This window comes from Suncus etruscus, chromosome 12, assembly GCF_024139225.1.
Source record: "Suncus etruscus isolate mSunEtr1 chromosome 12, mSunEtr1.pri.cur, whole genome shotgun sequence".
NCBI lineage: Eukaryota > Metazoa > Chordata > Mammalia > Eulipotyphla > Soricidae > Suncus > Suncus etruscus.
This window is the reverse complement of record NC_064859.1, coordinates 39,227,316-39,253,017: the sequence shown is the minus strand read 5'-3', so window position 1 is coordinate 39,253,017 and position 25,702 is coordinate 39,227,316. Positions and strand designations below refer to the sequence as shown.

Sequence of the window (25,702 nt, the reverse complement as noted above, 5' to 3'; positions counted from 1 at the left end):
CTGCCAGGAGTGATTTCTGAGCGTTGAACTGGGTGTGACTCCCCACCCCCCCAAAAATGTTTCTTGGGGCTGGAGCAATGGCGCAGAGGTAGGCGTTTGCCTTGCATGTGGCTGACCTAGGATGGATCTCGGTTCGATCCTCTGGCGTCCCATTTAGTACCCCAAGCCAGGAGCGATTTCTGAGCGCATAGCCAGGAGTAACCCCTGAGCATCACTGGGTGCGGCCCAAAAACAAAAACAAAAAGATGTTGGGATTAGAGCAGTAACACAGCGGTAGGGCGTTTGCCTTGCATGCAGCCAATCCAGGACTGAGGGCGGTTCGAATCCCGGTGTCTCATATGGTCCCCCAAGCCAGGAACGATTTCTTTTCTTTTCTTTTTCTTTCTTTTTTTTGGATTTTGGGTCACACCCAGCAGTGCTCAGGAGTAACTCCTGGCTATGCCCTCAGACATCGCTCCTGGCTTGGGGGACCATATGGGACGCCAGGGATCTAACCGCAGTCCATCCTGGGTCAGTCGTTTGCAAGGCAAATGCCCTACTGTTGCGTTATTGCTCCAACCCTACTTTATTATATTTTGTTGTTGTTGTTTTTGGATTACACCCAGCAGGGCTCAGGGGTTACTCCTGGCCCTCTTCTCAGAAACTGCTTCTGGCAGGCATTGGGGGTGGGGGAAACGGGACGCCCTATCACTGTGCTATCTCTCATCCCTGAAATTACTTCATTTGGTACCAGAGCGGTGGTGCAAGCAGTAGGGTATTTGCCATGCTCACGCTAACCTAGTACAGACTGTGGCAGAGAAAGGCCTCTCACCCTCCGTCCATCTCACCATCATCCACCACCATCAAGGACTTTATAATTAATGTTTTTCAACAGTGGATATCACCTTATTTCCTTTCAGCACCCAATTCTTGTCCAGAGTGGTCATTTCCAACTATCCTTGTCATCCTTGTCATAGTGGCCCCTCTTCTACCTTAACTACACTCTCCTCCCTCTTTGTGACAAGCTTCCTACTATGGACAGGTCCTCCTGACCCTCATTTCTATTGTCTCTGGATATTATTATATACCATCTTTCTTTTCCTCTCCTTGACTCATTTCATTTAGCGTATTACTCTCTATATCCACATATAAGTGTTAGGGTCAACCAGAGCCCTAACAAGAGGAGGTTAGATATGGCTTATTTGAGGGAGAGGCAAAGCAGTGAGGCTAGGGGCCTTGCTATGCTGAAAGAGGACCAATGTTGGGAACAGGACAAGGTATCAGTCAGTGAGAGGCCCAGATAAATGGGAACAATAAAAGTGGCAAAAAGCAACAGGGGCAGAGTCCAGCAAATGGTTTCTTCAGCACATCGGTAGCGACCATCCAGCAGGAGCAACCTGGTAGGGGCAGCATCCCCGAACTTTAGCCCAGGGTTTATATATACTTTGGCCAACAGACCCAAACAGCAGTTACAATTTCATTTCATTTTTCCTAACAGCCGTGTAGTATTCCGTATTCCATTGTGTAGACGTACCACGGTTTTTTATCCACTCATCTGTTTTTAGCAGTTGGGTTGTTTCCACATTCTGATTATTGAAGATAGGAACAGAGAAATGCAGGGCTTTTCTGCCTGTGCTTTTGAACTCTTAAGGTAAATTCCTGAGAATGGTATTAGTGGGTCATATAGGAGCTTAATCTCTTGTATATTTCGAGGAATATTTAGTTTTCCAAAAAGGCTGGACTAGTTAATCCACCAGCAGTGAATAAGTTCCTTTCTCCCTGCATCTATGACAGTGCTGGTTGTTCTTGTTCTTTTTGGCATGTGCCAGTCTCAGTAGTATGAAATATTTCATTGTTGTTTTGCATGATTTGCATCTCCCTGATTAAAGACGTGGGGCATTTTATCATGTGCCTTTTGGGCATTTATATTTTTTGAGGACGTCTGTTCATATCTTCTCCCATTTTTGAATGAGGTTAGATTTTTTTTTTGTTTTTTGGGCCACACCCGGTGGTGCTCAGGGGTTACTCCTGGCTATCTGCTCAGAAATAGCCCTTGGCAACCATCTTAGGTCCTGGGTGGGCTGCTGCTGGCTGTGCTATCTCTCCGGCCCCAGGTTAGATGTTTTATTCTCCTCTATCAGTGCCTTATATATCTTAGATATTAACCCCTTATCAGATGGTATTGGTAGAGTAGTTTCTCAACCCAATCTAACCCAAGTAGATTCCTAGGGTAATCTGTATCTTATTTACCATTTCCTTTGAGTTGCAGAAGCTTCTTAGTTTAATGTGGTCCCATTTACATTTGTTTTTCTTCTAAAATTTTCCCACAGGGGACCTTATGCCCAGCAGAGCTAAAGGGCAGCTCCTGGAAGAGTTGGACGAGATGGGGAATCAACCGTTTGAAGTGTTAACAGCAGAGGGTTTGAACCTTTGACATTCTGCTTGATGCTTCAAAGTACTGAGACATCTTTTGGACCATTCTTGCAAAGGGTTACAATAGTAAGACTGCTCTGATCACCTGTGTGACGCTGAGGCTTTAAGCTTAAGACATGTATCTGGCAGGCACACAGTCTTATCAGTTAAGCCATCTTCCTGATGACACCTCTGGTGATCTTGCTCCGTTTCTTCCTGTTTCTGTGTTCATACGCAGCTGTGCTGAGTTTACTCCAGGCTTTCTGCTCAGAGGTAACTCCTGGTGGGACTTAGGGGACCAATCATATGTGGTGCTGGAGACTGAGCCTGGGTTGGCTAGGTGCAAGGCAAGCACCTAACACACTGTATACAATGTTTTTCACCCTTGTGAAGTTTTCTTTACTCATTTTTTTTTTGTTTTTTGGGCCACACCTGGTAATGCTCAGGGGTCGCTCCTGGCTTGGGAGACCATATGGGACACCGGGGGATCAAACCACGGCGCCACCACGCCGGCCCTTCTTTAAAGAACTCATAATGGCCTAACACATTATATACTGTTAATTTCATCTACTGGACTGTGAACAATGAACTTTGTTTACTTATGTAACTTCTGCATTTTTATTTTTTGGGCCACACCCAGCAGTGCTCAGGGGTTATTCCTGGCTCTGTGCTCAGAAATCGCTCATGGCAGGCTCGGGGAACCTTATGGGATCCTAATCTCTAGCAGTCCTAGGTCTGCTGCATGCAAGGCAAATAGCCTACTGCTGTGCTATCTCTCTGGCCCCACTTCTGCATTCATAATAGTGCCTGTCAACATAAGGTTGACTGCTGTGGACTTGTATGAACTAAACTGAGAAAAATACTGACATAATATTTTTTGTTTTTGGTCAATTGCAATCTTAAGGCTTACTTCTAGTTCTGTGCTCAGGGATCACTTGGAGCTCAGGGGAATCTATATGGCGTTGGGGGTTTGACTCAAGCCTTCTGTATCAAAAGCAAATACTCCAGCTATTTGGTCTACATTTTGGCTGTGCTATTTACTTTTAGATGGAATTAAACACTGATTATTAAGGGATAGTAATGAAAGTCTTATAGCCAATACTAATATCAGTAGTCTCTACATGACTGTTTCATTTATTAACTAAAAAACTGATTCCTTTGAGACCAGAAAGATAGAACAGTGAGTAGGGCACTTGCCTTGTACATGGCCTATTTGGTACTACATATAGTCAGTCCCTCAAGTTCTATCAGGAGCAGTCCTAGAGTGTATAGTCAAAAGTAAACTCTGAATGCAGCTGGGTGTGGGAGAGAAATGAGAGGAGGGTGGGTTGGCAAGAGAGAGAGAATGCTGATTTCTCCATGATTTAAAGAAAAATACACCTAACTGGGGCTGGAGCGATAGCACAGCAATAGGGTGTTTGCCTTGAACGTGGATGACCCAGGACAGACCCAGGTTGGATCTCAGGCATCCCATATAGTCCCTTGAGCTTGCCAGGAGCAATTTCTGAGTGCAGAGCGAGGAGTAACCCAAGTACTGCTATGTGTGGCCTCCAAACCAACTGCCACCAATAAAAGGTCAGACTGATTTAATGTGTAAGTTCTTTTCTTTCTTTTTTCTTCGTGGTTTTTGGGTCACACCCGGCAGTGCTCAGGGGTTATTCCTGGCTCCAGGCTCAGAAATTGCTCCTGGCAGGCATGAGGAACCATATGGGATGCCGGGATTCGAACCGATGACCTCCTGCATGAAAGGCAAACGCCTTACCTCCATGCTATCTCTCCGGCCCCTGTGTAAGTTATTTTCTATCCTTTAGAAATCCTTCTAAATTTGAGAACTGAACTTCATTCAAGTTAGAATCTTAATTACAATATTTACTTCACTATAGTTTTTTTATTCTGAAAGGTGGCTGTCATTAAAAATAAATCAAATTAGCTCTCTTAACCTCTTACACTGGGACTGAAGTAAAGCTATTAGAGTAAGATGTGAATCATACATAATTAAGAATAATCGGACACTACTACATATAAAGGGGGTAGTAATATATGTAGGAGGAGAGCCATTATAGCAAATTTAGTTTTCTTTGTTATCTCAGAAACACAGAGTAAGTAATCTTTTCTAACATGTGTAAGTGGGTCACTTTTAATAATAGTTGATTTTGTAAGTAAATAAGAAAAGAAATAGGTTACTTAAAATAAAACTAAAAATGGCACATGTAAAATGAGCATTTTAATACAAATGATTAGAACATATTTACATTACATATATATTTATATATTAGACACTACTGAAATTTTGTCCTACAAAGTGTCACTCTAGAATTCTCTTAAAAATCATGAAGAGGAATTAGAGGATGACTGTGAAATAGATTCTCCCATTACAATGCTACTTCTGTCATTAAGAGTTTTGACAACAGTTGTAGCTGGAGACTGGAGGACCTTACGAGAAAGCCTCATTCTTCCATCAGCTGGATCACGTCCAAAATATTTCACCTGTGATTAGAGAAAGAAATATAATGTTATAATACAACAAATGGCATCTAAATGAAAATATTGAAATAATTTCATATATAGTGGTGAGTGCAGTTAGAGAAATAACTAACAACTATCATGACAATGGTAATGAGTGAGAGAAATAAAATGCCAATCTAGAACCCAGGGGAGAACAAGGAGAAGGGAAGCACTGGTAGTGGTAAGGTTGCACATGTGAAGGGTGGGTGGTGTTCTTTTCTTCTTTCTCCCTCTCTCTCTCTTTTTTTGGTTTTGGGCCATACTCGGTGATGCTCAGGGATTACTCCTGGTTATGTACTCAGAAATCACTCCTGGCTTGGGGGACCATATGAGACGCTGGGGGGGGGGGGGGGCGGCGCGCTCACGCGGGGATTAAACAGTGATCTGTTCTAGGTCAGCCACCTGCATGGCAAACGCCCTACTGCTGCGCCACCACTCCAGCCCCAAGGGGTGTTCTTTTTTATGACTGAAACCCAACCACAAACATGTTTATAATCATAGTGCTTAAATAGAGATATTATAAAAAAAAAATTACTCCATATAAACAAAGGGGAATAGATTTTATTTGTTCACGGAAAGAATAGTTCAGTGCTAAGTGGAGGTATATGCTAATAAATATAATTTGGCTAAACAGTGATTATGGAAAAATAATGAAAAGATCAGGGTCATTTTATAATTGGTTAGATTTTTTCATACCTTACGTTTTTTTTTACAGGTCAAGTACTTATACTGAAGCCCTGGTATATAATTCTAGTCAAGGGTGTCTGGAGCCTAATTCTATTAGGGGCAATACAAAATTATACTTAAATCAGCCCGACTCTAAGGCTGATTGAAATATATATATTGAAAATATAATAGTTTGAATATCTGGACAACAGAACTACAGAATGAGAATAAAAAGACTTAATAGCCCATGTTATAGGTTAAGGGATAATGTGGAAGAGAATGTGATATGATTAAATAAAATCCCTAATATGTCTTTCATTCATTCATTCATAAATTCATTCATATTAAAGTTCATTTCATTCATTCACATTAAAAAATAACTAGAACTGAAAAACAGGATTTTTATCAAGCTCAAAACTTTTTGTTTGCTTCCGTGTCATACCCAGCTATGCTCATGGTTTACTCCTGGCTCAGCTGTATGGGATTTTACCTCATGGGCTTTGGGAGATTATATGGATGCCAGGAATCCAACTGGGACTGATATGTGCAAGGTAAGGTACTTTACCTGCTATACTTTCTTTCTAGACTCAAGTTTAAAAAACGTTTTTTGTGCCAACCAATGGAGAATCAAAGTCTTAAATCTTCAATGATGTGTTCTGAGCCTTTTACAAAGTTATATTTCCGGGGTGCTCAAGTCATGGATTTAAGATCTAATAGCAATATCACATATATCCAAATCATGAATTTTACAGTAACCAATCAATAACTTCACTATTAAGTTAACGTATTTTAAAATTTTTGAAGGTGACTATTATCCTAGCAAAACTTTAAGTTCCTAACTTCCTAGATGAAAAGAATCCTCATAAGTCCTTAATGAATCTTCAGGGTTGCACATTAAATTACAACCCCTCCCCCCACACAGACTACAATCAAAGGTATATGTTAAGTTCTCTGTTGAAAGTAAGTTCAGGGGCAGGCGTTTGCCTTTCATGCAGGAGGTCATCGGTTTGAATCCCGGTGTCCCATATGGTCCCCCATGCCTGCCAGGAGCAATTTCTGAGCCTGGAGCCAGGAATAATCCCTGAGCACTGTCGGGTGTGACCCGAAAACCACACACACACACACACACACACACACACACACACACACACACACACACACACACACACACACACACACACACACAAAGAAAGTTAAGGGGCTGAAGCAATAGCAGTGGTGAGGCGATTGCTTTGCACATGGCCAAAACAGGACAAACCCTGGTTCAATTCCTAGCATCCCCATCCCATAATGGTCCCCCAAGCCTGCCAGAAGTGACTTCTGAGCACAGAGACAGGAGTAACCCCTGAGTGCCACCGGGTGTAGAAAAGAAAGCTAAACTTTTTTTTTTTTTGGTTTTTGGGCCGCACCCGGCAGTGCTCAGGGGTTACTCCTGGCTGTCTGCTCAGAAATAGCTCCTGGCAGGCACGGGGACCATATGGGACACCGGGATTCGAACCAACCACCTTTGGTCCTGGATCGGCCGCTTGCAAGGCAAACGCCGCTGTGCTATCTCTCCGGGCCCAGAAAGCTAAACTTTTTAAAACTTAATTTCAGATAACAGTATAACATACAGTTAAAGGTTTAGGTTGAGGGGCCGGAGAGATAGCATGGAGGTAAGGCGTTTGCCTTTCATGCAGAAGGTCATCGGTTCGAATCCCGGCGTCCCATATGGTCCCCCGTGCCTGCCAGGAGCAATTTCTGAGCACGGAGCCAGGAATAACCCCTGAGCACTGCCGGGTGTGACCCAAAAACCACAAAAAACAAAAAAACAAAAAAAAGGTTTAGGTTGAATATAAAGTACCTGAATTTCTTGTCCAACTTCTAATCCTAGAGCAGTGGGATGTTTTATCTAAAAGAAAATAGTATAATTTATTAGTTGTGCATAATTACTAAATTACCAAAGTTGTGTTAGCATACATTTTTCCTAAGCAGAAAAGTGTTACTGATTCTTCTGTTTATAATCTATTAGTTATAAAGACTAATACAGAAATCTTTAGATGAAAGTAAAAATTTATAATCCCTGTTGGAGAAAACTATTATAAGTATCTTTAGTGTGGTGTATTGCACTATAAAAGTGGACCACGGGCCCGGAGAGATAACACAGCGGCGTTTGCCTTGCAAGCAGCCAATCCAGGACCAAAGGTGGTTGGTTCGAATCCCGGTGTCCCATATGGTCTCCCGTGCCTGCCAGGAGCAATTTCTGAGCAGACAGCCAGGAGTAACCCCTGAGCAACGCCGGGTGTGGCCCAAAAACCAAAAACCAAAAAAAAAAAAAAAAAAAATAGTGGATCATAGGGGGATGGAGAGATGTATAATGGGGCAGGGCACTTGCCTTGCACAAGGCTGACCAGACCCAATGTCCCCCAATATGTTGATTAACAGCTGGTTACAGTTTAAAGGACTGCAGTGAATACTTTGACTGTAGCAATCCAGTTTTAGTTCTTGGCATTTGCACCACATAATCATGAGTAACAATGGTATCACTGGGAGTAACCACTGAGTACAGTCAAGTGTACCTTAATAACCCTCCAAATAAAATATTCAATTCTTTTTTTTTTTTTGTTTTTGGGCCACACCCGGCGTTGCTCAGGGGTTACTCCTGGCTGTCTGCTCAGAAATAGCTCCTGGCAGGCACGGGGGACCATATGGGACACCGGGATTCGAACCAACCACCTTTGGTCCTGGATCGGCTGCTTGCAAGGCAAACGCCGCTGTGCTATCTCTCCGGGCCCAAATATTCAATTTTTTAATAATATGTTGAGGATATTTTTTTCATACCAGTAAGTGAAACATTACAATTAAGTATTCAAATTATATAATTTGTTTCATCAATACCATAAACACAATCATTTAATTTGTTTCAAATTTTGTTTTGTATTGGATGAGAAAGGTAGTAAAGCAAATGTTTTGTAGCACAGAACCCTAAGCATGGGGCCGGAGAGATAGCACATCGGTAGAGCATTTGCCTTGCACGTGGCCTGACCATGATGGACTTGGGTTCGATTCCAGGCATCCCATACAGTCCCCCGAGCCTGCCAGGAGTGATTTCTGAGCATGGAACCAAGAGTAACCCCTGAGCACTGCCGGGTGTGACCCAAAAACCAAAAACCAAAAACCAAAAAAAAAAAAAAAAAAGAAATGATTTGTAATTATTCTGGTCAAGAAAATCAGGTAAACATGGCTAAAAAGCTACATATTTTTAGTAACTTGTGTTTTGTTTTATTTTGGAGTCACACCTGGTAACACTCAGGCATTACATCTGGAGGCACTGGGATCATATGAGATGAGAGACTAAACGTAGGCTGACTGATTAGAAAGCAAGTGCCCTATCTGTTTTGAAAATTGCAGTTTTGTTTTAGTTATTACTTTGCCTCCGGACAAGTGTTTCATCAAAAAACAATCTATCAGCAGTACATATTTGTCAATTGCATCTGTTATTTTTTCATGGAAAAAATGTACTAGGAAATGTCACTACATTTATTTTAAAGCAGTTTAAAAAATCAGTTTTTACCTTTCGTTGATCAAGCTGTGTGTTATGAAGTAGTACTGCAGTCATATTTGGATACAGTTTAACCATTACTCCAGTGTCTCTATAAAACAAAAGAAATGAACCTCATTGAAAAAAGATGCATTCTGCATAGCTAATTATAAGCAAACTATGACTATGTTTTCATAACAACAAAGTAATAAAAGGAAAAAAAAGAAATCCTACAGGATAATGGCTCTTTGGTTGGTTGTTGGGGTCACACCTGGAGGAGCGTGGGGGACTATATGGAGTGACAGGATTGAACCTGGATTAGCTGCAAAGGAAGTGCCCTTCCTGCTGTACTATTGCTGCAGCCCCTGGGAAGAGGTTTTATAAAGTATGCAAATATATAAAATAGGATAACATAATAAGAATACTTAGTTTATTCAAATGAAAACATATCCTATAATTATTAAACAAGACCTCATATTTAATGAGGTCTGTAGTAAAAGGCTTTACAAATATAGGATTTCCCCTGTATTTCTTTCTATATTTTCCAAAAAAAAAAAAAAAAAGTTGAAATATTTTGAAGTAATGTAAAGGGGGCTGGAGAGATTGTCGAAGAATTAAAGTATTGTCTTGCAAATGATTCAATCCTGAGTACCACACATAGTCCCTGAGCTCAGCTAAGACTCATTCCTGAGTGCAGTGACCACGATAGTCCCTGAGCATTGCTGGATGTAGTCCCTAAAGCAAAAATCAGTTTTAAAAAGTATAGAATTATCAGTACCCAATTAGGTAGTAGTTTAATGCAAAGTATTAGATAAAATGGGGAGCATGTTTCATCAAAACTTTTCTACTACCTCCTGCCTGTTAGTCTTAGACTATGATAGAAATGATATGTATTTATGCTGCCATTCTTGACTAACAGGATATGACTGGTGTATGACACTTAATGAAAATTTCTTCTAGGGAAATGATTACTGCCGAGTTACGCAAGTCTCTTAGATTATACAACTTTGGCTTTTTTTTTTTGGTAAGAGTAATGGAAAAATTAAGTTTAAAACCTCAAGGAATGTTACCACTTAAATTTTTTTTTCCTATTTTCTTCATCTGTAAAAGTAAGGCATTCCAGATCTTAATTTTCACCTATGATAGTAAACAAATGATCTTATTGCCTTTTATTGTTTATTTTAAATGGCTTTAAACAATCATGGTATCTGTGTGAACACTTTTTCTTAAGAGATTTTCTGGGTGCAAAAAGATTGTAAGAGGGACTATCTTGCATGCAGCTAACCCGTGTGTGGCCCCAAAACAATACAAGTTAAGGCCAGAGCAATAATACAGTGTGTATTGAAGGGTGCTTGTCTTGTACTCAGCTAACCTGGGTTTGATCTCCAGTATCCCTTTTGGTCCTGGAGCACTGAAAGAGCAATTAGAGCAGAGATAGGAGTAACCCCTGAATATTGCTGGATGTGGCCCAAAAACAAAAACAAGAAGGAAAAAAGAAAAGTAACACTATTAAGCTTCATTTGGGCTATTTTGATTTTGAGACAATTAAAGTAGACAAAGTAGATTTGTTAAAAAAAACAATACAAGGGGCCAGGCGGTGGCGCTAGAGGTAAGGTGCCTGCCTTGCCTGTGCTAGCCTAGGACGGACCGCGGTTCGATCCCCCGGCGTCCCATATGGTCCCCCAAGCGACTTCTGAGCGCATAGCCAGGAGTAACCCCTGAGCGTCACCGGGTGTGGCCCAAAAACCAAAAAAAAAAAAAAAAAAAAAAAAAACCCCAAACAAAACAAAACAAAACAATACAAAAAACAATTCATCAAAATTTTTGTTTTTTTGGATCACACTTGGCGGCGCTCAGAAACTGCTCCTGGCAGGCACAGGGGACGTTATGGGATTCTGGGTGTCCTGGGTCAGCTGCGTGCAAAGGCCCTACCACTGTGCTATCTCTCTGGCCCCTCATTAAAAATTATTTTTAAATCAACTATCAGTATAATTATAATAGAAGCATATACAAATTTATAAAATGCTATGTAAAGATTAGTGTAGACTTGTAATATCAATTTATAAAAATCAACACAGCAGGACCAGAGATGTAGCTTAACAGAATGGAGCACAAGATCTGCATGCCCAGTTTTTATACATGGCACCATATGGTCCCCAAGTTGCAAGGAATGACCCCGGAACATTGGGGTAGGAACAGAACTTAAGTACCAATGGATGTGGTTCCCAAAACAAAAACTTAGTACAGCATATTTATTACCTAATTTCAGTTATTGTGGCGGTATACACTGCTCCGAATTCTAACTGCTGTTCTTGCTGTAAGTATAAAGTAAACCATCAGATTAATAAAGAAAACAGCAATAAAAAGTCGAAAAAGTGACCACTAAAAATCTAAACTTACATCATCCTTGCAGATTTCAGTAATGAAGTCTTTTGCTTCGTGCATAGCACTGGGTGTTGGGGCAAATACAGAAAATGTTTCTTCATCCACCTGACTAACTGTTACTCCTTTAAAATAGATAATTTGACATATTGAAGTTAAATTGCTTACTCTAGTGGAGAATACCTTTTCTTCTTTCACTGTTTATATTTTAGAATGTCAAAAAGATGATAAGCAACAAACCTATTAGTTTCTCAAGCTAAAGAAAAGTCTACAACCAATGATGGAGCTTCTGCCTTTCCTTCAATAACTTCAAAGCTGGTATCAATCAACTAACCCAAAGATTATTTCTAGATAAAACCAAATGAAACATACTATTTCTACACACAACTTAAAGAATCAAGAGAAAAATAATAGTGATACATAAAACTAATGTACATTGTAAGATAAAATTAAAGCAAAATTCCTTTATACTGAAAAACAAAATGTTTTCCTGAATGTCTGAATTTAAAATGTGACAACAAAACACGATGATAATTCTAGGCTATATGACTTGAATATAATTAAAGGTGATCATTTGCTGTAGTATTAAAAAGCATACAGAAAATGTAAAGAAATGTCAATGTAAATAAATAAAATGGCAATCTCATGTGACCTAGTTTTAAGTAAAAATATTGAAACTACATAAAACTCTTACCCGTTTCAGCCTGAAGCTTTTTTAAATTATATCCCCCTGGTCCAACAAATTTCCCTCGTTTTGATAATGGAACTTGAACAGTTTCTAAAATGTAGTACAAAGTAGAATATTAATAATGAAAACAAATAGTTCAAATGTATATGACTTCTGAACTTTGGAACATGTCAGATTTTATTTTTGTTACATTAAATGTTATTTCATTGTCGGGCCGGAGAGACAGCACAGCGGCGTCTGCCTTGCAAACAGCCAACCCAGGACCTAAGGTGGTTGGTTCAAATCCCGGTGTCCCATATGGTCCCCCGTGCCTGCCAGGAGCTATTTCTGAGCAGATAGCCAGGATAGCCAGATAGCCACCTAAGCACTGCCGGGTGTGGCCCAAAAACCAAAAACCAAAAAAAAAAAAAAAAAAAAGTTACTTCATTGTGAAAGTGTCTCACTTGATTAAAGATACTGAAAGTTCTCAAGTCTAAAATAAAAAAAAAAATAAAATAAAAAGAGGGGCCAGAGAGATAGCACATCAATAGGGCATTTGCCTTGCATGAGGCTGACCAGGGAGGGATCCCATTCGATTTCCTGCATCCCATATGGTCCCCCAGCCTGCCAGGAACGATTTCTGAGTGCAGAGCCAGAAATAACCCCTGAGCATCTCTGGGTGCGGCCTAACAACCAATCAGTCAATCAAGGTTTTTTTTTCTTCAAAAAAAAAAAGAAAAAAATTGCAAAAAAAAAAAAAAAATTGCTCTCTAAAACTATCCCACCTTCCTGGGGAAAGGGAGAGATCCTGGAGGACAGACATGGAAGGAAGTTGATACTGATGGTAGGATTTGTACTGGTTATTTGTATGCCTGAAAGTCTATTATGCATAACTTTGTAAATCACAGTCTTTTTATTTATTGATTGACTTTTTTTTTTCTGAATCCCAATTGATTGATTTTTGGGCCACATCCAGTAGCACTCAGAGAGGTTACTCCTGGCTCTGTGATCAGAAATTGCCCCTGGCAGGCTAGGGGACCATATGGGATGTCAGGAATCAAAACGTGTCCTTCCCTGACAGGGTGCATGCAAGGCAAAAGCCCTACTGCTGAAATCACAGTCTCTTAATAAAAATAAAAACCCACAAAAACAATCTCATTCCACCATTTTTTTTTTAGTTTTTGGGTCACACCCAGCAGCGCTCAGGGTTTCCTCCTGGCTCTATGCTCAGAAATCACTCCTGGCAGGCTCGGGGGACCATATGGGATGCTGGGATTTGAACCTCTATCCTTCTGCATGCAAGGCATACATTCTACTTCCATGCTATCTCTCCAACCCCTCCACCAACTATTTTTTTTTTTGTAGTTTTTGGGTCACACCCAGCAGTGCTCAGGGGTTATTCCTGGCTCCAGACTCAGACATTGCTCCTGGCAGGCAGGGAGACCATATGGTACACCGGGATTTGAACCGATGACCTCCTGCATGAAAGGCAAACACCTTACCTCCATGCTATCTCTCTGGCCCCTCCACCAACTATTTTAACTATAAAAGTACTTGTATAATGGGGGCTGGAGAGATAGCATGGTGGTAGAGCGCTTGCCTTGCGTGCACAAGGAGGGAGGTTCGAATCCCAGCATCCCATATGGTCCCCTGAGCCTGCCAGGAGTGATTTCTGAGCATAGAGCCAAGAGGAACCCCTGAGCGCTGCTGGGTGTGACCCTAAAACCAAACCAAATCAAACCAAAAAAAAAACAAAAAACAAAAACAAAAACAAAAACGAAAACCCAAAAACCAAAAAAAACCCAAATCTCCACAGTGCTAAGAAATTGATAAAATGATGGGAACAAAGAGGAATAGAAGATGGCAGAACATGAAATAAACATCAGAAAAATAGGGGAGGGCAGTTTCAAGACACACCAATATCAATATACAAGTACTTGTATATTATTGTTTGCAATTTGTGGGCTGGAGCATTAGCGCAGCAGTAGGGCATTTGTCTTGTATGCGGCTGACCCAGGATGGACCGTTGTTTATTTATTTTTTTTTATTTTTTTGGTTTTACGGGCCACACCCTTTTGATGCTCAGAGGTTACTCCTGGCTAAGTGCTCAGAAATTGCCCCTGGCTTGGGGGAACCATATGGGACGCCGGGGGATTGAACCACGGTCCTGATCCTTGGCTAGCGCTTGCAAGGCAGACACCTTACCTCTAGCGCCACCTCGCCAGCCCCTGATGGACCGTTGTTTGATCCCTCATATGATCCCCCAATCCAGGAGCGATTTCTGAGCGCAGAGCCAGAAGTAACTACTGAGTGTCACCAGTTGTGGTATAAAAATCCCCCCCAAAATTGAAATAGCATTATAATGTCATATACTAAGGCTTTCTTTATTTGAAATATGTATTAGTTAATAATTTATTACCTACAACCGGTCCATTTTCTTTTCTAGATGCTCGAGGTTTTGAAATAGTTTTGTTCATAATCTGTAGTATCTCCCTTTTTGCTACTAAAGAGGTAAAACATAATAAAAATCATTATTACATAAGTATAATCAGCTAATGGCAGCAACCTTAAGATTTTCTTTTGTAGGGGTGTAGCTGGGAATCAAAACCCTAGGACCTGATATATGTCACTGCCTAACTCTTTTTTGTTTTGTTTTGTGTTTGTTTTTTGGACTACACCCAGTGGTGCTCATGGGTTACTCCTGGCATTGCTCTGGAGGATTATATGGGATTCTGAGATTGAACCTCAGTCAGCAGCATGCAAAGTAAAACGCCCTACTGCTGTGTTATTGCTCTGGCCCCTACTTCTTCACTCTTAACTTTATGCAAGAAAATACAAACTCTTCTGTTCAATAATAAAATTTCACATTCTGGGGCTGGCGCGGTGGTGCTAGAGGTAAGGTGTCTGCCTTGTGAGTGCTAGCCTAGGACTGACCGTATGGTCCCCCAAGCCGGGAGTGACTTCTGAGCGCATAGCCAGGAGTAACCCCTGAGTGTCAATGCGTGTGGCCTCAAAAACAAACAAAACAAAACAAAACAAATTCACATTCCAATTAACTTGACAATTCTATTATATTCCCTTTTCCATAAATCCTAGGTTTAAATTACTTTAGTGTATAAAATATATTTTCACTAGCGTTTTATTGTAGTGATAATTTATATGCTCTAAAAGTTAATTCTTTACCCAAGATATTTAAAATTAATAATTTAATAGTTCTTAATCTAAATTATTAATTTTTCTTAGTGTTGGGGATTGAACCCAGGGCTTTACGCATGCAAGATAAGTGATCTTCTCCGAAGCTATATACTCAACCCCTGTTTTTTATTTATATCATTATTTATTGTTCTGGGGGGGGGTGGGAAACAGCTGTGGTTTTCAGGGATTACTACTTATTTTACACAAGGGTCACTCTAGGCAGGTACCATAAGGATACCAGGGATTGAACCCGGTTTTGCCAATTGCAAGGCAAGTGATCTCCCCACTGTATTACATCTGTCTATTTGCACATTTCATCTTAAAGCAATTTTTTAAATTAATCTATTTGTTTAAGAAGCCTAACTGGGAAAAAAAAGCCTAGTGGGAATTATTCCTCCCATTATAAAACAGATAGTTCTAAAAGGAAAATTAGACTCACTGACTTACCCGAGGCTTGCTGAATAGACTCCATTACAATTTTTAATGGTATTCCAGGCAATTTAATATCAGCCTAAAACGGGAAGCAAAAAATTTATATAAATATGACTCAATATAATTTAATCATAAAAATAAAATGGGTGGGGCCGGAGAGTTAGCATGGAGGTAGGGCAAGTTGCCTTGCATGCAGAAGGACGATGGTTCAAATCCTGGCATCCCACATGGTCCCCTGTGCCTGTCAGAGGTGATTTCTGAGTGCAGAGCCAGGAGTAAACCCTGAGTGCTGTTGGGTGTGACCAAAAACCAAAACCCCAAAAAAAAGGGGTGTACAAATACCTGTAATGCAGTTATTCCTTTATTAGTGCCAGCTATCTTGAAATCCATGTCACCGTTGTAATCTTCAATTCCCTTCAAGAATGGAACAAATTATGAGTTTTGAACAGGAAAAAAAACTTTTAAAGTATGCTATGATATCTAAGACTATCTTAATTGCTATTCAAAGTTGTGACTTTTAATCGAAGGTCCCCCTCCCTTTCTTTTTAATCTTTTCCCCTATCAATGTACAGCATTTAGGATTATCCTAAAGTGAGTCATGATGGATACTTAAACTATTTATTTTTAATTCATTACCTAAAAAACCCAAATAGGCAAATATGCAGAGGATGCTTATAGAGCCTATATAATCTTCTCAATTAAAATTTGAAAATGTTCATATACATACCAGAATATCTGTCAGCAAGCGGTAATCTTCTATTTCACCCTTATCCGAATTGGTTTTGGTGACTAGTCCTATTGCGACACCAGCAACCGCGGATGAAATTGGAACACCTAGAATGGAGAAAAAGATTTCTGTGTTCAACATATATATATTCATCATATTTATCATCTTTTAAACATTTATTTTAATGTAAAGGAATGATGCTCTAAAGTTCCAGTGGTCCTCGAACTATGGCCCGCGGGCCACAAATTGTATTTGTATCTGTTTTGTTTCTTCATTGCAAAATAAGATATATGCAGTGTGCATAAGAATTCGTTCATAAGTTTTGTTTTTACTATAGTCAGACCCTCCAATGGTCTGAGGGGCAGTGAACTGGCCCCCTGTTTAAAAAGTTTGAGGACCCCTGCGGAACTGATAATAATCAAAACTAATTTGGAGAGGTGTGAATATGGCACCTAATTTTATTTCTTCTTAAATAGAAAGTCCAATAAAACAAATCAATCATTCTTATTTAGTAGAGTTCTTAGTTAACACTATTCTTAGCAAAACCCAGTTCTTAGTGTTTGCCTGTCTCTGGGAAAAATAACCAGGGCTTCCTTTTTTTAAAGAAAATGAACTTCTCGGGGGCCAGAGAGATAGCACAGTGATGGAGCATTTGCCTTGCATGATGCTGACCAGGAGGGACCTGGTTCCTGGCAACTCATATGGTCTCCTAGCCTGCCACGGGCAATTTCTGAGTGCAGAGCCAGGAGTAACACCTGATCAATCAATCAAGTTAAAAAAAAAAAGGTATGGGGCCGGAGAGATAGCACAGTGGTGTTAGCCCGGCAAGCAGCCGATGCAGGACCTAAGGTGGTTGGTTTGAATCCCTGCGTCCATATGGTCCCCCGTGCCTGCCAGGAGCTATTTTTGAGCAGATAGCCAGGAGTAACCCCTGAGCACATCCGGGTGTGGCCCCCAAACCAAAAACCAAAACAAAAAGAAAAGTAAAAAAAAAAAAAAAGGGAGAGGAGAAAAAAAAAAAAGAAGAAAATGACCCTCTCAATTTACTAGTTATTAGGTATTTTGTAGACTCTGAGAAACTTCCAAGTATGAGATATTTTATCTTCTTTACATTCACTGTCTGCACCTTGTTTTTTTCCAACATTTAATCTTGGATTAAACATCCTGGATAGACATATAACACCAAATATACAAAGCTCTTAACTTATTCTTTCCACTGACTGCATAATACTCCTCCCTGTATTATGTAGACCTAGGTTTGATCCCTAAGCCTAGAACTTGGGGTATGTCCTGAGCATTAGTGGATATGACTCTATAGCCCTAAAACAAACAACAAAAAGTGATATGATTTTTGAACCACACCCATCACTGCTCAGGGCTTATTCCTGTTTCTGTGCTCAAAAATCATTCCAGGTGAAGCTCTAGGAACATATGGGATGCTAGGAATCAAATCCAGGTTGGTTAAGTGCAATGCATTAGCCTTATCTACACTATATTATTTCTCTGGCTCCTAGAAGTGGTATTTTTGAATCAAAGGACTTATATTTGTTATACATACTTATTACTTAAGGCAGATTTTTTTTGGGCAGGGGAGCACACCCAGAGGCACTCAGGAGTTACTCTGGCACCTGTGCTCAGAAATCACCACTCCATAGCTTAAGATGGACCTTGGTTTGATCCCCCAGCATCCTGGGTTACTCCTGGCTATGTGCTCAGAAATCGCCCCTGGCAGAAATCACCACTCCATAGCTTAAGATGGACCTTGGTTTGATCCCCCAGCATCCTGGGTTACTCCTGGCTATGTGCTCAGAAATCGCCCCTGGTAGGCATGGGGGACCATATGAGATGCCGGGATTCAAACCACAGTCCTACATGCAAGGCAAATGCCCTACCTCCATGCTATCTCTCCGGCCCCTGTATATATATTTTTTGATTTTTGGGTCATACTCGGTGGCCCTCAGGGGTTACTCCTGGCTGTGTTCAGAAATTGCTCCTGGCAGGGTTGGGGGACCATATGCGAAGCCAGGATTTGAACCACTGTCCAGGGGGCCAGAGATAGCACAGTGGTAGGCCGTTTGCCTTGCGCACAGCTGACCCAGGAACGACAGTGGTTCACTGTTGGGTGTATCCCAAATAAACAAAAAAATAAAACAAAACATAAAAAACGAACCACCTTCCGTCTGGATTGGCTCCTTTAAAGGCAAACACCCTACTGCTGTGCTATCTCCCTGGCCCAGCAAACTACTTTTAATCAATAATAAGAAGGATTGGAGAGATAGCACAGTGGTAGGGCGTTTGCCTTGCATGCAGCCAACCCTGGTCAGACCCCGATTCGATTCTCGGCATCCCTTATGGTCCCCAAGCCTGTCAGGAGTTCCCGAGAGCTGCGGATGTGGCCCCAAAACCAACACAAACAAAAATAAATCACTATTAAGAATTTTAACAGATGTATTTAGTGTTGAAGCTACAAATGTAACTGTCTTTTCTCTGGGTTACTTGGTAATTGTAATCTGACTTTACAAATTGTCAATATCCAATTTTAAAGAAACTTTGCATTTTCTATCTATCAGGTGTAGATAAAGCAGTAATAGTTTTGAAGCATAATTCTTTTACCTGCATCCATCAATGCTAAACTTCCACCGCATGCAGATGCCATAGAAGATGACCCTATTACAAACAAAAATATTTGCTTTATAATATAGTCATTTAAAAAAAATCTTACTCTGGAATTTCCTTAATGTATTTCACTTACAACACAAATATTTTTTTAAATCATCTTTGTAAATCTACAGCTTTCTGAAAATATTTTTGTATTAATTATAACTATAATTATATTTAAGAAATGTGATTAACATTTTTTAAACATACATCAATCTGCCTGGCACAATATAACAGCATTATTAGCATGGCTACTTTAGCTGAAATATATCAATCTCTCAAATGAATATCATAGTAGCAGAATTTCTACCACCAGAGATATTTCAGTAAAACAGTACTGCTATTGAGATTTTGATTTCAAGACTTCTTAGAAATGGCTTCAGGACTTCTTAGAAAGACCAGCAAGCCTCTTTGGTTGCCGAGTTGGCAAAGATACAAGGTACTGGTTCTCTCACTGGGTGATAGTCATAGACAAGTTACACCCTAGAGGGGCTGGAGAGGTAGCATGGAGTAAGGCGTTTGCCTTTCATGCTGAAGGTCATCAGTTCGAATCCCGGCGTCCCATATGGTCCCCCATGCCTGCTAGTAGCAATTTCTGAGCATGCAGCCAGGAGTATCCCCTGAGCACTGCCGAGTGTGACCCAAAAACCACACACACAAAAAAAGTTACCCCCTAGGATCAGAAAGTCTTAGTTTAAATTTGGAGCTTTATTACTCTTTTCATCAGTATCTATGGCCATCTGATATGTCAGCTATATCAATTCTTCTGCTTTGAAGAACTATACAACCATTTAAAATTGGATTTTTTTTAGCTCAGATTTCCTCTGCAATGTCCATTTACATCTGTATGACACGTATCTTCTACCTATTAGACCAATTATTTGGCCCATTTTCTTACCAAGGCAGCCTCGCTCTATAGTTTAAAAAATTAAAGACACATAACCAAAACAATTATTTTCACAGCTACACAGTGAATGATTATATAGTCCTGCTTTCAAATCAAATTATTAGTTAAGAACGAACACTATGATTAAATACATATTATTCCACCTGGGGTCACTCCTGCGCTCAGAAATTGCTCCTGGCTTGGGGGGACAATATAGGATGCTGGGAGATCAAACTGCAGTCTATTCTAGGCTAGCGCCACCGCTCGGCCCCCTCCCTGGTGTAATTTCTGAGTGCAGAGTTGGGAGTAACTCTTGTGCATTGCTGTTTGTAGACCCCCTCCACCCCCAAATTTACTATAACAGAAAATCCAGTGATTGTTGTGTATGTGTGTGTGCGCATAACTAAGATTGAATCTAGAACTTCAAATATGTGAGCTTGTATGCACTACAGAGTATATACATCTCTGACCCAAGTAGTCAGACTTGGAAAAACTTTTTTTTGGGGGGGCCACACCTGGAGGCACTCAGGGGTTATTCCTGGCTCTGTACTCAGAAATTGCTCCTGGCAGGTTCTGGGAACCAAGAGTTGCCAGGAATTGAACTATGGCCCATCTTGTGTTGGCTGCATGCAAGACAAATGCCCTACCTCTGGGCTATTACTCTGGCCCTGAGAAAATGTATTTCATATAAAGTCTTTAATTTGGGCAGGGTAGGGTGAAGTGGACTGGGATGCTGGGATAAAACCTATAGCCCCAAACTTGCAAGATATACACTCTATCACTTGAACATATTACTGTCCTCAAAAACATTTTAATTTAATACCATACCATTTGATTCTAGGACTTCAGATGTAACTCGGATGGTGAAAGGAAAATCTTTGGGAATAACAGGATATAATGCTTTCTCAGCAAGAGCACCTAAATTAGAATAAGAGATAATAAACATAATTATATTCATTCACTGTTAAGTATACCATGTAAGTTTACAGAATTATACTTACCATGCCCAAGTTCTCTTCTATTTATACCAGTTACTTTGCCAATTTCATTAGTTGCATAAGGAGGAAACTATAACAAAAAACAAACAAACAAACAAAAATTCAACATACATGGATATACTCATACTATAAAGATATTTAAGGAGGGCCCGGAGAGATAGCACAGTGGCGTTTGCCTTGCAAGCAGCCGATCCAGGACCAAAGGTGGTTGGTTCGAATCCCGGTGTCCCATATGGTCCCCGTGCCTGCCAGGAGCTATTTCTGAGCAGACAGCCAGGAGTAACCCCTGAGCACCACTGGGTGTGGCCCAAAAACAAAAACAAAAAGAAAAAGAAAAAGATATTTAAGGAAAAAATAGCAAAATAATTGGACAAAAACAGAATTCCAACTTAAAAAGAAATATTCACCTATCTATAAAAAAAAAGGTCAAGATTTCTAAAGTTTATACCAAATTATTAACAGTAGGCATTTGTAGTTTGTATGTGAACAGGGATGGTCAGAGATTTAAAGAATCAAATTTTCAGTTATTGATCATAATGAATTAATATATTTTTATAATAACATTTATTATTCTCTCATTTATTGATAAATATTTCTCCTCTCTCCCTCATCCCTTTTGCTTCTGCTTCTCCCCCTTCCCACTTTTAAAAAAATATGAAAATATTTTAGGCCTGGAAAGTAGTGTGCATAGGAAGGACACTTGCTTTGCAAATAGCCCACTCTGGTTTGCTTGTCGGCATTCCATATGTTCCCTCAAGCTTCACCAGGAGTGATTCCTGAACACAGACTCCAGGAATAAACTCTGAGTGCATCTGGATATTGGCCCCCCAAACCACCACCCCTTCAAAAAAAAGAAAAACAACAAAAAACAAACAAACCCAGAAACAAAAACCCAACCTCCTCCCAAAATTAAACCTCTAAAATTATTAAAAGAGAAATGGACATTGAAGGGCCAGAGGGATAGTACAGTGGGTAAGGCACATGCTTTTGCATGCACATACATAAAGTTCCGAACCTGCCAGGAGTATTCCCTGATCACTGAGCCAGTAAACCCCTGAGCACAGCAGGTATTAACTAACTAGTCCCCAACTCCCACAAAAAGAAATGCATATTATTAAATATCTTTTCTGAGGATTTTATTTTTACTAGAAGTTGCAAATGTTTGAATATATTAAATAGATAATATAAGTAACTTACAAAGTAAAAAGGGTTTAATATTAAATTTTTAAAAATTGGGTGATTATAGTATTTAGAGATGTATACCTGAAACACAATGAAATGACTATTATAGAATTAAGAGAGTAGTTGCTTTTTAGGGGAAGAATGGTATTGAAATTGCAGTAAAAAAATATACACTGTCTATTATATACTAACTTTTATATATGAGAAAAATTTGTCTTACCTCATAGTGCAGCATAAAATTTTTATCTTTTATCCCACTACAAACAAAAACATATTAAAAATAATTACTGATAAAACAAATAGATAAAACAAAAGTATTAAGGGTATTTTAAAAGACAACTGGGTATTAATCAGAGTTAGAAATAATTAGAAAAACAAATGTTTATGAATGTAGAAGAACAATGACTAAATAAAAGCACTTATATATTCACATGTGAATATTCAGCCAGTAGTTATATTGCTTTGTCATTGGAGGTCACTGCGAGAAGAGACCAGGGGACTACATATGTAGTGCTGTGGATTGAACCAGGATTGGCTAAAGGCAAGGCAAACACCTTAACTCTTTTTTTGAGGGGGACCATACCCAGCAGCGCTCAGGGGTTACTCCTGGCTCTGTGCTCAGAAGCTGCTCCTGGCAAGCATGGAGGAACCATATGGGGTGCTGGGATTCGAACCACAGTTATTTCTAATCAGCTGCGTGCAAGGCAAACACCTTACTGTTGTGCTATCTCTCCAGCCCAACACCTTAACTCAAACTATTTCTCTGATCTCATATTTATCTTTTAACTCAAACTATTTCTCTGATCTCATATTTATCTCTTTTTTTTTTTGGCCATACCTGGTGACACCCAGGCGTTACTCCTGGCTATGCACTCAGAAATCACTCCTGATTCAGGGGACCATGAGATGCCGGGGATCAAACTGTGGTCCATCCTAGGTCAGCCCCTTGTAAGGCAAATGCCCTACTGCTGCGCCACCGCTCTGGCCCCCTCATATTTATCTTTAATTGAGAAAAAGATCAACATATACAGGGTCTTAATAATATTCCTTTCAGATGAAATCACAAAAGGCATACCTCCCTATGAAGAGGATTTAGATACTCCTGAGTTAGACAGAACTCTGCATACTATAAATTAGTCTTGGGGAAATAAGTAAAAAAAATAAGACTAGGGCCCCGAAGTGGCGTAAGTGGTAGGGCTTTTGCCTTGCACGCACTGACCTGGGATGGATCACGGTTCAATCCACCAGCGTCCCATATGAGCCTGCTAGGAGCGATTTCTAAGCGCAGAGACAGGAATAACCTCTGAGCATCACTGGGTGTGGGTCCTTCCCCGCCCCCCCCCCAAAAGACTAAAAGAACAATACTTCTGGAAGTTCAAGGTTTAATATAGAGACCATAAACACAGTTCCTGGATTTCACAAAAAGAGGAAGCCAAAGGCCAGTAAAGCTGAGTGATAATGTTAAGCAAGTTAACTTAAGCAAGTTAAATAGGCCTTATATTAGTAATTAGTGCATAAAGAGGTGTTCTGATCAAGTTCAATGTTCTTTTGTAATGAAGCTTTGTAGCCCGCTCAAAGAGAAAGAAATCAAGGTGAAGAATATCAGGACAACCAATTTTGCGCAAACTTAAAATTAAAATATAGACAAGGTAAAAGAGATATAAAAACAAAGGATTATGAGAAGATATGAATTTTACTGGTTAACTTTATCAAACACACATAAAAACAATCTTGAAACTAATGGAGATATCCTCATTAGATGAGCAAAAAGGAAGTTGCATCCAACAATCTTCTGAGATCATTTATCTGACAAAGGGAAGCAATATTTCAGGAGACTATGGCTGCGAGTCTAAGGACACTGATACGGTAATGTTGGTAATATATATTCTCGTTACAAAAAAATCAAATCAACATAAATTTATGTACCTCTTTAGGTAGTGTTGCATTTACACTGAGTTCAGTATTTCTTTATAATTTGGTTGATTAAGCAAGGAGTTCTATATTTTTTACAAGTAGGTCTTTGTTTTGATTTGCTCCTTTGCAAAGAACAGAAAAACTTATTTGGGGTGAAGCGGTGGCACAGTGGTAGGACGATTACCTTGCATGCAGCTGACCTAGGACGGACTGTGGTTTGATACCCCAGCATCCCATATGGTCCCCCAAGCCAGGAGCGATTTCTGAGAGCATAGCCAGGAGTAACCCCTGAGCGTTACTGGGCGTGGCCCAAAAACCAAAATAAAAAATAAAAACTTATCTATGCAAGATCACCTATGAAGTCTGTCTGCATAGGCATGATTCAGAGTCAGAGAATATATAAAATGTACCCACATCAAAGACAATGAGCTTTATCAATATTTGTTTGATTCCCTGGGTTAAGAGAAAAACTACAGCCACAAACATGACTTGAAATCACTGTTATATAAATAGAAGAATAAAGTATAGAGGTAAAGTTTAAAATAGAAATAATGCAGGTAAAAAAAAAGAAAAAGAAATAATGGCAAGTTATTACAGGAGCTTCATTTTTTAACTGGATCATAACCAAAATATAACTTACTTTATAGCTGTTATAATTCGGTCTGACTTAATGCTAGATTCCAATGAATCAAATGTAACAGTGCAAAGTACCTAAAAAAAAGAAGAAAAAGGATTCTTAGATTTCATTTACTAATAACAGGTGAAAATTAAAAATATCCAACCCCCCAAGTAATTCTTTCTTTCTTTTTTTTTTGGTTTTTGGGTCACACCCAGCAGTGGCGCTCAGGGGTTACTTTTGGCTCTATGCTCAGAAATCACTCCTGGCAGACTTGGGGGACCATATGGGATGCCCTGATATGAACCACCATCCTTTTGCATGCAAGGCAAACACCCTACCTCCATGCTATCTCTCTGTCCATCCCCACCTCCAGTAATTCTTATTTTTGGTTTTTGGGTCACACCCGGCAGTGCTCAGGGTTACTCCTGGCTCTACACTCAGAAATTGCTCCTGGCAGGCTCGGGGGACCATATGGGATGCTGAAATTCGAACCACCAACCTTCTGCATGAAAGGCAAATGCCTTCCCTGCATGCTATCTCTCCAGCCCCAAAAATGTGATATATATTCGTTTTATACAAGTTATCATGGGGCCGGAGCAATAGTACAACGTTAGGACTTTTGCCTTGCATGCAGCCGACCCAGGACAAACCTGGGTTTGATCCCTGGCATCCTATATGATCCCTCGACCTGTCAGAAGCAATTTCTGAACAGAGGCAGGAGTAAAACCCCTGAGCGCCACTGGGTGTGTCATCCACCACCAAAAGCTATCATGACAATGCTTAATATAGCAAGCAATCATTCACAAATATTAAAGATAAGTATATAAAAAGAGATAAGTATAAACTATAGTTTATTTAAGAGGAAAGAACAGGAAAACTGGCTATTTATAGAAATTGAATATAAGAGAAGCCTTAGGAAAGATTCAACCAATAAAACTGCCACTTAAAAATTTTTTAAAA

At 39.9% G+C, this 25,702-nt stretch overlaps 1 protein-coding gene and 1 pseudogene across 1 annotated transcript in view; one reads left to right on the top strand and one right to left on the bottom strand.

The window, feature by feature from the left end:
- Positions 1-4,595: 4,595 nt before the first annotated feature.
- Positions 4,596-25,702, bottom strand: part of PNPT1 (polyribonucleotide nucleotidyltransferase 1) — a 44,596-nt gene continuing 23,489 nt past the window's right edge. Inside the window, exons 14-28 of the mRNA XM_049784777.1 lie at positions 24,764-24,834; positions 22,430-22,466; positions 21,031-21,097; positions 20,858-20,947; positions 19,099-19,152; positions 16,486-16,592; positions 16,101-16,172; positions 15,774-15,837; positions 14,551-14,634; positions 12,159-12,242; positions 11,483-11,589; positions 11,342-11,397; positions 9,116-9,194; positions 7,406-7,453; positions 4,596-4,878 (exon numbers count right to left, since the gene is read on the bottom strand). Of these exons, the coding sequence (XP_049640734.1) occupies positions 4,720-4,878; positions 7,406-7,453; positions 9,116-9,194; positions 11,342-11,397; positions 11,483-11,589; positions 12,159-12,242; positions 14,551-14,634; positions 15,774-15,837; positions 16,101-16,172; positions 16,486-16,592; positions 19,099-19,152; positions 20,858-20,947; positions 21,031-21,097; positions 22,430-22,466; positions 24,764-24,834 (1,179 nt within the window). The 3' untranslated portion in view covers positions 4,596-4,719. The remainder of the gene's footprint in view (positions 4,879-7,405; positions 7,454-9,115; positions 9,195-11,341; positions 11,398-11,482; positions 11,590-12,158; positions 12,243-14,550; positions 14,635-15,773; positions 15,838-16,100; positions 16,173-16,485; positions 16,593-19,098; positions 19,153-20,857; positions 20,948-21,030; positions 21,098-22,429; positions 22,467-24,763; positions 24,835-25,702) is intronic.
- On the top strand, positions 9,942-10,014 carry LOC126024908 (uncharacterized; annotated as a pseudogene).